General features: G+C 47.4%; 1 protein-coding gene across 2 annotated transcripts in view; it reads left to right on the top strand.

The window, feature by feature from the left end:
- Nucleotides 1-10,367, top strand: part of PAM16 (presequence translocase associated motor 16) — a 125,912-nt gene extending 115,545 nt beyond the window's left edge. Inside the window, exons 1-5 of one of the 2 annotated variants that reach the window (XM_069984128.1) lie at nucleotides 6,191-6,306; nucleotides 7,545-7,629; nucleotides 7,718-7,857; nucleotides 8,854-8,919; nucleotides 9,483-10,367. In XM_069984128.1, the coding sequence (XP_069840229.1) occupies nucleotides 6,304-6,306; nucleotides 7,545-7,629; nucleotides 7,718-7,857; nucleotides 8,854-8,919; nucleotides 9,483-9,569 (381 nt within the window). In that variant the 5' untranslated portion in view covers nucleotides 6,191-6,303 and the 3' untranslated portion in view covers nucleotides 9,570-10,367. Of the gene's footprint in view, nucleotides 1-6,190; nucleotides 6,307-7,544; nucleotides 7,630-7,717; nucleotides 7,858-8,853; nucleotides 8,920-9,482 lie in introns of those variants that run through there. The other variant, XM_069984130.1, reaches the window with a different exon arrangement.
- The last annotated feature ends 1,680 nt before the right edge of the window (nucleotides 10,368-12,047 follow it).

Raw genomic sequence — 12,047 nt, 5'->3', positions numbered from 1 at the left:
AGTTTCACCACTAGATGGCGCTATTATAGGTATGTGTACTCAGTTGCTGAACAGCTGAAGTCTGGAAAGGGTTATTGTTTATCTATCTGTCACATGGATCTGTGAACCTATGGGAGTATCCTCTTCTTCTGTCCCATCAGCTCTTACTTTTACTTCTTCTTTATGCACTCTTCACCCACTCACAGCACATTTTAGATGTGCTGGAGATAGGAAGTCACATGGGTAGAGGAAGGTCTTTTGTGTTTGGCTGTTGTAGGGGAAGGACGCAAGCTAGAACGCTCCCTACAGTGGTCCTTTTGGGCCCTGGCCCTCTGCCAGGTCCCTAGCCTTAAGGAATAGTCTTAGTCAGGTTCCTGTATAGTGAGGAAGCAAGACAAGACGTACCTAACAGGTTCTCTTCACGTAACCTCACTAAGCACTATGCAGTGTTAAACCACGTCAGAGATAATCTCAACCCACGCTGTGAACTAGGAGAATCACAGTGCAGGACAGTATCCACAACAGCAAACAAGCTAGGAACTAATTCAGATAGAGCAAAGTTGCTAGAAGTCTATGAACTCTATCTCGCAGCACAGTTCTCAGCCGGGAACCCTCAGCATTCCGCTCCTCCCAGGTAACAGGGTCTGAGGCTTGTGTCACCCACTAGGACGGGTTCCCCGACACTGGTAGAGTATTAGGTGGTGCGAAGACCCAAAGGTCAAAACATGGGCACATGTTTCTTAAGTATTCTTCTACCTCATCCTCCAACATCCTGGAGAGCACAGTACTACTTGGGTTGGGACTCTCATTACATCCTCCTCTCTGCCCCTCTGATTCTTCTACGTATCTCACAACACGCAACCCAGTCAGCACGACTGTACTCCTCGCTTTACTCCTATTACAGATCTGGATCCTGTCTTATCAAGTGTATTGTCAAGTTTACTGTATCCTGTCAATGCACAACTGTATGTTCTGCTCCACACAAGTACTTTTAGAGAAAATTAGATTATTTATGGTAGAGAGACTCCGGAAGGGTCACTACACCACTCCGACCCACCTTGGTGACGACCCAAGGGACCCCGTAGCTACCTGGCAGGACACTGTCCACAGGGGAACAAGGTATAACCGGCCCTTTAAACTAAAAGCAGGTGTGCCCAACCAGCACTGGCGTCACGTCATAACATCACTGGGCCTGGCTGTATCTCGTCCAACCACCACCAGAGGGGCGTCACACTCTACCATCTGGCAAGTGACATAGCCAAAGCACTGCGGGGGCTCACCACATCTTTTTTCCACTAATAAGACATAGTGGAGGATTTACAGGATAGCATAAAATAAGGCATCCCTCGAATGTAAGACCCCCGCTGCCACCCTCCGCCACCATGCCGCTAAGGGGGTCGGAGGCGGTGAGAGGTGGGAAATGATGGGAAAATGATGGAATGTCGGTGCCATTCCGTCATTTCCCTAGGGAATTGATCAAATCACTGACCCCTTTCAGGGAAATCATGGAATGAACTCAATCATTTCCCCCTGCGACATAGAATTCGCTTACCGTATCGCCTCTGCTCCCCCCAGCCTGTCCGCTGTGCTCCCCATTCCGCTTGTTTTCCCTGCTACGCACCTGCTGCTCCCCCGGCGTATCCGCTCCGCATCCGTCCCCGCCACTGCACGCCTGCCGGGCGGTGTGCCGCTCCCCGTCCACCCCGCAACACACCTACTGCTCCCCCGGCCTGTCCGCCCCAATGCCGTATGCCTGCCGGGAGGTGTGCCGCTCTGCTCCCCATCCGCCCAGCCACCATATGTCTGCCGGGGAGGTGTGCCACTCTGCCCCCCGTCCCGTCCGCCCCGCCGCCATATGCCTGCGAGGGAGGTGTGCCGCTCTGCCCCCCCGTCCGCCTCCGCCGCCATATGCCTGCATGGAGTACCCGTTCGACCCCGCCGCCATATGCTTGCCGGGGAGGTGTGCTGCGCTGCTCCCCCGTCTGCCTCCGCCGCCAAACATAGAGCCGGGCGACTCCTTGATCATTCATTCCATCAAGTTTGTGAGGCTCCTCTAGGACTCCAAAATGTAGATGTTCATTACAGATAGCTATTCTGACAACATGGTGGGATAAGGCACCGTTCAGACTTTGATTTGGTAATAAAACAGCATTATGTGGTGTTAGCACTGGTTAATAAAAGACATGTATTAATCCACTGATCTTGGCATACTTCACATACTAATAAATTCAACAAAATTAAAGAAAGAAATAAATTAGAAAATGCAACCTAACCCCAGTGAGGCTCTACTGCATAGGTAGAATATCAGCGCCTGCTTGACAGAGCCAGTGGAATTCTGGCATATGATATGACCTTGTCCCTGGAGTTCTAGAGTGATGTGGTCAATGTACCCTCGACTATCTGTGGCCTCCATGTGCCCCTTGATCCTGCGGTTTGTTTGGCGTGCTTATTGAGGAGGTCTGGACACGACATATTTGTAGTTTTCTTAAAGAAACTTTATTTTTAGCCTTCAAAGCAATAGCCCTTAGGGCCCTATTACACGGAACGATAATCGGCCGAATCGGCTGATCGTTGACATAGGTTAGAACCTATTTTTTTCGGGCGCCGGCTGCGTGTAATAGCGGTGCACGTGCGCGGCGGTCCCGGCCTGTGATTGGCTGAGCGGCCTATTAGCTGACAGGCCGATGTGAAGCTAGAGCGCGCGTGGGACCCAGGGAGAAGTGGACAGCAGGAGCAGCCCTGGAACGTGGATGGGTAATGTATGCCAGTTTAGCAAGGGCTGCAAGGACATCGGTAACGATGTCCTTGCAGCCCTTGTAAAACGATTATTGGGCCGTGTAATAGGCCCAGTAAACAAGCTACGATCTAGCAGATCGGCGCTCGTTTACAGGTATTATCGGGCCCTGCTCGGCCCGTGTAATACCACCCTTAGGTGGACAGATAGACGCCCAGCCAATAAATCTATTTGGATCTCATTAGTGTATACGACTGCTTCCTATGAGAGTAGTATACATGCATAGGAAATGGCCTTTTTATATTTGTTAAGGTATGGGGTCTATGGTGGGATTCCCTGCTTACCCTGGTCTCACCCAAGGACTTTCCCACTTAGACCGATGAGTTTGTGCCTCCTCCTATAACTGCTTTACAGGATAGAGATGTTGTAGTTATGAAAGTTGTTGTAGTTATGAAAGTGTTGTAAAGTATATATAGGAAGTATTATAACAAGATCTATACAACTGACTTTTCATTGTTGTATGTGCGTTGTCATTTGTATGCATTTTTTTAATTTCAATAAAACCGAGTCAAAAAAAAAAAAGAAAACCTAGTAAAGAAGTAGTGTAAATGTATATAATACAGATCTGAAATAATATATTTGGAAAACATGGAGAAACTAATAATGAAAAAAGAAAAGTAATAAAAATAAGATACAAATGAAGGGAAACAATATACTCTGGGATGGTAGAAAGACAGAGAGCACCGGCGGCCGCACATAGCGTGATACTGTATTGAAACTGTATAATAAAAAGGCACATAAGATGCCGCTCACCTACGGCGGACGAGCTTCGAGCCCGACAACGCCTTGCGCAGATTAGTAGAAGCCATCTGCAGCCCGTTCCGGAGCTCCGGATAACCGGTAAAAGAATGCAGATTGGAGATCGCTGAGGGAGGTCCCGACAAGCAGAGTGACCAGGAATATCAGGCGCTGACCAGCTGTCCGTTTGCTACTCCCCAATGGCAGATATGAGACATAGTTCAGGATAAAAGTATTTAATAGTAGATGGATTACGCGTTTCAAGAACCTTCTCTTCATCAGATCCATCGGGATCTCCCGCAGCGATCTCCAATCTATACTCTGGGATGGTGCAGATTGCAGTGTCTGGTGACTACAGTCGGTAGGGGAAGAGACTAGAGATGAGCGAACCTGGAGCATGCTGGAGTCCATCCGAACCCGAACTTTCGGCATTTGATTAGCGGTGGCTGCTATAGTTGGATAAAGCCCTAAGGCTATGTGGAAAACATGGATATAGTCATTGGCTGTATCCATGTTTTCCAGACAACCTTAGAGCTTTATCCAAGTTCAGCAGCCCCAGCTAATCAAATACCGAACGTTCGGGTTCGGATGGACTCGAGCATGCTCCAGGTTCGCTCATCTCTAGTCCCTAGAGTGAAATTCTGTAAAATGTTAAGACAAGGGGTATTTCATGTTCTCTTTCCTAATTTTGTACATGTGCTCCACTATCCTGGTTTTCAATTGTCCTTTTGTTCTTCCTATGTATTGCTTTTTACAGTTACACTCGATTAAATATATACAGTGGTACCTTGGTTTGAGAGTAACTTTGTTTAAGAGCGTTCTGCAAGAGGTCACAGTTTTTCAATAATGTAACTTTGTTTAAGAGCTCCCTGTACTGGGTGGGAGGCGGAGTGGGGGAGGGGCATAGTCTGCATAGCGAGGTCTACAGCACTGTACTCTGACCCAGGAAGTCTTCCTCACCTTCCAAATCATAGCAGATCCACTTCAGGCTGGGGCTTACATCAGGGGACAGGACTGTGGAGGTAATCTTTCCATTGCTGTAACTCCTCTCTCCGCGGACAGAGAGTGCTGCATGTATGTGCCCACATCTACCCTGCTCATTCCTTTATGCTCCCTGCATTCTCTGTCAGCCCTTGTGTTTCCCATCCTCTCCATTCCTGCTATAATGTGCCTGCACTTACACTCAGCTATACACACTGCTGCTATAATGTGCCTACACTTACACTCAGCTATACACACTGCTGCTATAATGTGCCTGCACTCACACTCAGCTATACAAACTGCTGCTATAATGTGCCTGCAGTCACACTCAGCTATACACACTGCTGTATAGAAAAGTTTCTGTCACTGTCCTCCTGCACAGCTCTGTGACTCTCACTTCCTGATTGGTCCATGCTGAACACATACCCCTTCCCCATTGCTGCCATGTGACCTCACAGTCCTCTGACAGCAGCCCTGCTTCTCTATTCCTGTTGTACTACGCTACTGCATTATGGGGATCTGCAGTTCCATCCTATATCTACAAGCTGCTGCTGTGTTATCAGGCTTATGCCCTTACTATACATTATACTCCACATGCTGATTGCTATACTGTACAGTAACTTATAATATCACATATTCAGCTTTCTAGATGTTTGTTTCATATGGCTACTTAAAGTGACTGTACCACCAGGCCTAGGCTGAAGCACTGGAGGCGGCCGACCCATCCTTAGTGGGAGGAAACCCCAGCCCCTCTATGATAGGGTTCCATTGATTCTAATGGAGTCACCTCATGGAGGGGCTGGGGTTTCTTCCCACTAAGGGTGGGTGGGCCGCCTCCAGTGCTTCAGCCTGGGCCTGGTGATAGTCACTTTAAGGTGTTGGTCTGCGATATACATGACCTTATTCTTGTAAAAACCCTCTCGGGAATAACCTGTATTTCTTATCTGAATTGTATATATGATACAAATTGTTATACATCTTGAGAGGTGTTAATTAAAACAGATTTTACATGTTTGTTTTACCTGTTATTCAGAATAAAAAAATCTTTATTTTTGGGGCGTGGAACCATTTGTCTACATTTTAGTGATTTCTTATGGGAAAATTTGTTTTGCTTTAAGAGTGGATTATGAGCACGGTCCCGGAACGCATTATGCTTGTAATCCAAGGCACCACCATATATCCTTTACTTGCACATGTGAGAAGTTTCCCAGGACTGGATCCAGCTTTCCCCCAGCACCCGGGGTGGAGCGGCAGGGAGCGGGGCCGTGCTGATCAATTGAAGCGCTTTGCTTTGTTTAGATGAGCGATTCACTCATCTCTAACGGTAATATGAGGCTCCTCAGCTCCCACAAAACTACAACTCCCAGTGTGCCCTGGGGTCCTCCAGCACTACCCACCGCAACCAATCAAAACAGGGCTTTCATTTTCCATTACAAAAACTAGGGCTCAAATCTGATTGGTTGCGTCACACACACACTGGTAACCAGCGCGCCAATCAGATGACAGCTTTCAAGTACATCTTAAAAAGCTGAACTTTCATTGGTCGCCTGTTTTTCCTCTGCAATCCCATTCACACATAACAGCGTCTGCTGTGCCTACAAGCGCTACTCACGGCCTCTCTCCCTTCCTCCCTCCATGCCGTATATAAATAATTCCCATGATTCAATTCGGCTCTACAACGTTTCAAAATGGCGCCGTCACGTGGTCTGTCGGCGCGGTCACCTGGTCATGACGTCATCAAGGTCCTTCCACCGCACGGAGAGCGAGCGCCGCGGCCGCACGTTGTTTAACCTTGACGGCAGCGGAGCGAGATGGTGAGAGACGGGGGGACCGGGCGGGTGGCGTGTAGCGGGGGTCAGCGCCATCATCGTCATGTAGTCCTGTCACTGCCATGTGTAGTGTCCTGTGGCATCATGGAGACATGTCTATGGCAGCAGAACACGTCTCATTAGACTGCAGTGACGTCCATAGTGACCAGGTGCCGGCCATAGCTGTGCCATAACTACATTTTACAGCTGTCTGGGCATACTGGGAGTTGTAGTTCTTCCACAGGTCAGCTCCCCCCTATAGTGTAATGTAACACTCCTGTCCTCAGGTGTAGTGCTGCTTTATATATATATATATATATATATATATATATATATATATATATATATATATATATATATATATATATATATATATCTTTTTCCTTTTTTAACTATTATTCTTACAGAAAATTGATAATATTCATAACCTGCTGTAAGTGAGGGGCCCTGAGGGGATTGGTGGTAAATATGGCCAAAAAGAGCCCACGGTTGGCATAAAAATGGGCATCAAAGTGAAAACACAAAATTATGATATAAAAATAAAATTGACTTTGGGCCACTGATCTCACCCTGATACTACACAGAGAGGGGGGACCGCATCATACCCAAGAGAGTCCAGCCTGGCCCAAAGGGGTTCTGGGTATAAAAACTGGCATCAAAGTGGGCACATATTCAAAATAGGAAAAAGTGCCTATGTGCCCACTTTGATGCCCATTTTTATGCCAACCGTGGGCTCTTTTTGGCCATTTTTATCACCAATCTCCTCAGGGCCCCTCACTTACAGCAGGTTATGAATATTATCAATTTTCTGTAAGAATAATAGCTAAAAAAGGAAAAAGAAAAATCCTCTGAATAAGAAACCAACTTCAGCCCCGTATATATATATATATATATATATATATATATATATATATATATATATATATAGGCTATATTTTCCTCTTCCTGTTTAGCCCCTTTAAGCTTGGCATTATACACACTATCACCTATGGGGGGCGTCTTCTATATAGATATTGGGGATTATTTCAGATGATTGCATCAGGAATGTGTTACATCATACACTGTGACTATGTAACACATGGTCGGGCTGAGACGTCCAATAAGGAATTGAAAGGGTTAGTAAAAAAATATAGCTGCAATACCAGGCCCAGCCTATTAGCAAGGGTGGCGCTGTTTATATAAAAATATTAGGGGTGTTTTTCTATATGTTCTGGTCTAACCATCAATGTACTCTGTCTCTACAGGCGAAATACATAGCCCAGATCCTGGTGATGGGGGCGCAGGTTGTGGGCCGAGCGTTTACTAGGGCCCTGCGGCAGGAGTTTGCAGGTAGGTGCTCTGGATACAGAAGAGATGAACGCTGTATACTGGGGAGGGGTGAGTACTGTATACACTACTTATTTGTGTCACCTCGCAGCCAGCAGAGCAGCCGCAGAGGCGAGAGGGGGACGTGCTGGAACGGAGTCGGCCGCAGCCAGCAGCCTTTCAGGGATCAGCCTGCAGGAGGCGCAGCAGATCCTCAACATCTCCAAACTGGACCCGGAGGAGATTCAGACGGTAAGTACCACAGATCAGCACACAGGCGCCCCAGGGCACAGTCATTGGGGGTCTTTATAGGTTGCTGCATGTACACATAACCATCCCTTGTATATGCAGCCTGTTCCAGAGACGGCCTGCAGGGGGAGCTAGAGGAAAAGTAAATCTCTACATCAGGCGACTTCCATATAGATTTGGACATTGCTATTTATGTAATTGCCTATATAAAGGGGGGCAGTGCCTCAGACCTATTAGACTTGATAGATTGGGGGTTTAGATGGGTCAGGTCTCAGTCACACACTGCTGACTTCATCAATGTTTTCAACCCTAAACATGATGGACGTCCAGTCTTTATTTCGGTTTCCAAACACTGATGAAAAGTAATGACCAAATCTGCGACATGTGAATAAGACCTAAAGGTGCCCATACACCTACTACTAAGATGAGCTGAAAACTCAGTCAACAGTATAAGGTGTATGGCCGCCTCTTGATTCTCCCATATTTGAGAGAAGGATCAGGAGTAATTTTAAAGGGATTATCCAGAAAAAAAAAAAAAAAGCACAGCTACTACTTTGCAAAAACAGCACCACCCCTACCCTCAGGGTGTTTGTGGTATTACAGTTCAGCTTTATTCAATTTAATAGAACTGAGCTGCGGAACTGAGGACAGGAGAGGTGCTGTTTCTGGAAGAAAGTGGCCATGTTTTTCTAAGCCTGGATCACCCCTTTAAACTATTGTCTTTGAAAAGATAAGCGGCCACCAGGGCAGTCTGGCCACTGTCTGCATACCCCTTCCCATACAGAACACGTTTGGCCGTCTCATGATAGATTACTGTTAGCAGAGACGGTTAATAAACATGTATGGACGCCTTATGGGTGATGCAGCGGTCTGTGACGTGTTCCTGGGCCTGTCTGATGTCTCTAGTAGAGCCCTGATGTGGGGGGGATAATACATGAGCGCCCTGTAGGCCGCAGCATCAGGGGACACAAGGGTCTGACCAATGTCTTTCTCCTCTAGAAATACGACCATCTTTTCAAAGTGAATGACAAGGCAGCGGGAGGATCCTTCTACTTGCAGTCTAAAGTGAGTGCAGCTTATTAAGTGGGGCTGGTAAATGAAGCTGTCTCTCTCCATGTCTCTCAGCCTCCCTGTCTTTCTGTCTCTTGGCTCTCTCATCTCTATTTCCTATGATTAGCAGCCCCTCCATTGCTTGGCTAGTGTTGAGCCCTCTTGTCTCTTCTGTCTGTGTCTCGACCCCTCTGTGTGTGTCGCTCTTTCTCTGCATGTCTCTTAGCCCCTCTATCTCTCCCTCACTGTCTCTTGGCCCCTCCGTGTCTCAGACACATAGCTTGTTAGAGCGGACCCTGATCAGGACAGGCGTCAGGCTCCGGATAGTGATGCCAGATGTGCACTGATAAGCTTTCACCTTGGGGCCCTGGAGGCCTTGAATCCATGTTGTTCCCCCTCCCTTGTATGTGGCTCTGGGCAGTGACACCACATGCAGCATCTGTCACGTACAGCGATGGAAGATGTGAGGAGTGTGGATCACCATGTTATATCCCAGGCTGAGCTCTTCCTTCTGGGTTGTCTTCCCACACGGTGATCACCTGATCCCACCATCTTATACATGATTCTTATTTTTTCAGGTTGTTCGAGCCAAAGAAAGACTGGACCAGGAACTACACATCCAAAACCAGGAGAGAAACTCTGGAGAGGAGACCAAGACCACGTGATGAAGACCCCACTGGGAGCCTCCTGCTTATAGTCTAGGGGCTTCAGCTCCTGCCCACATGACTGTAAAGTAATGATAAAGAAATCCCGGCACTCGCTACTGTAATCTTTATCGGTGAATTTTTATTGCGTGACGCTGCACGGGTTCCGACCGCAATGGTCTTTATCAACATCATGAGATGACTGTAAAACTGACATCACATAAGGTTCTCCCCGTGTCGGCCAGTGGTAATGCCTTAATGTTGTAATTTATTACGGGGATAATAAAGCTTTCTATTTTTGTAGGTTATTGTGAGGAGCCTTGTACAGTAGCTGTCACTCACAGACAGTGGGGGCCGCCATTGTGTTATGTAACAATCCTGAGTGCCTAAATGGTGCAGAGACTGAACGGATAGGCGGCATTCTCATGGACACCTCTAACGGCCGCTGGTTATGTCTGATACCTCAAGTGTACCAGTATGTTTTTGTTTTTTGCTGCTGATCTGAGGCCACTTTTATGGTTACGGTGTTTAAAGATGCCATCCCAAGACAGACTCCTATCACCGAGATGACCACAGGGAGGGGGGGGGGGAGACCCATGCCTTCTGTCTGAGTGGGGGATTAGATGATAACGCTTCCTTTCTATCCATTCTTTGTGGGACTGATGGTAATGGCCGACTCATAGGCAGAGAGTGGCATGATCTTGATTGATGGGGGAGGGGGGGGTCTGTCCCTCCTGGATGCCCGAGCAGTGTGGGGGTTAATGATTCTGATGAAGACTTATGACACTTCTTCCTCCCAATAAAGGAGTCGTTTGTGTACAGCAGTGTTTTCACTTTGGTTTGTCATCAGCAGAAAATAGCGCCACTCTTTTCCATAGGCTGTGTGTGGTATTGCAGATCAGTCTTGTCTCTTGTGTGAGGCTGAAATGGCAGACACAGCCCATTGAGAAGAGTGGTGCTGTTTCTTGAAAGTAAATTCTCAAATATTGTAATCTCAGGCAGTCCTTTGTAATGGATACTCTGGTGGTAGAAAACATTTTATATGTTGCTGCCCTATAACTTAACAAACATATTGTACGCTAACATCTCTGCGCTCCCCCGGTGTTCTACTGTGGAGTCTCCGGTGTTCCCCGCTGACCGCAGCCCCGCCATTTCTCACACTCATCTTGGCCATAATAGCTTAGTCAGCCAGTCATTGGCCGCGGCGCTCTCCCATTTCAGTCACTAATTGGCTGTCACTGCCAAGATGAGTCTGTCCTGGAAATGGCGGGACTGTAGGCGGCGCGGGACATCGGAGAGGTCGCAGAAGGACACCATGGAAGTGTGGAGAGAGAGGGTGGGACCCTGGGGGACCGCAGCAGCAGCCCTTGAGCGTGGATAGGGAAAGTATACCGTTTAAGCAAGGGCTGCAAGGACATCCGTAACGATGTCCCTGCAGCCCTTGTTAAACGATTATCAGGCCGTGTAATAGGCCCAGTAAACGAGCGCCGATCTAGCAGATCGCTGCTTGTTTACAGTTGTTGTCGGGCCCCTATCAGCCCGTCTAATAGTACCCTTATGGTCCTTTTACACGGAATGATTTATTGTTCGAATTTGCACGATAACGATCGAATTCGAACGATAATTGTACGTGTAAACGCAGCGAACGATCAAACGACGAGCGATAAATCGTTCATTTTGATCTTTCAACATGTTCTCAAATCATCGTTGATCGTTCGCAAAAAATTCGCAGATCGTTCCGTGTAAACATTCTTTCAACGATTTCACCTATGTGTGAGATAGGCTTAAACGATCGCATAGAGTATTTTCCGTACGATGTATCGTTCCGTCTAAACGCTGATCGTTATAAAAAAAAACATCGTTCATTCAAAATCGTTAATCGTGCGATCGTGCGAATTATCGCTCCGTGTAAAAGGACCATTAGTCATCAATTGCTGATTGTCAGAGTCCTGATACCCGACACCCCTGCAGATCCGCTGGGGGATGGGAAGTAGCTGGCTCTGATCACTGAGTAGTGGCTGGACCTGGTTACTGCAGTGCATCTGCCATTCATTTGAACAGGAGCTGAGCTGTAGTTACACATCCCCACCGCTACACACTGAGTGAAGATGACTTCTGGTTCTGATCCCTGTGTTGTGCTGAGACTGAACAGCTGATCAGTAACTTAATGACCTATCATGTTTCTTCCAGAAATTGTAACATCACTAATTTCTGTCTGTGATGATACCTGAAGGGTTACAATGCATCAATATAGGCAAAATGTATCCATTTGGAATCCAAGCTCACAGGGTATTGTCTAGAGATGCACTTGTAGCAGAATCTCAGGCGTCTATGTTATTTGGTGAACGGAGCTAAACTGCAATAGTACAAACGACCAGGGGAAAGCTGCCCATAATTGTACTCGCACCACTGCGCTACTGCACACTTCCTGGTCGAGTGCGGCGGGGGAGCGAGGATGGGAAGCAGCAGTGCTGAGCTGTGTGAGCTCGGCGTCACTGT

Source organism: Dendropsophus ebraccatus, chromosome 9, assembly GCF_027789765.1.
Source record: "Dendropsophus ebraccatus isolate aDenEbr1 chromosome 9, aDenEbr1.pat, whole genome shotgun sequence".
Classification (NCBI taxonomy): domain Eukaryota; kingdom Metazoa; phylum Chordata; class Amphibia; order Anura; family Hylidae; genus Dendropsophus; species Dendropsophus ebraccatus.
The sequence above is the reverse complement of the archived record's forward strand: the minus strand, read 5'-3'. Positions and strand labels throughout refer to the sequence as shown.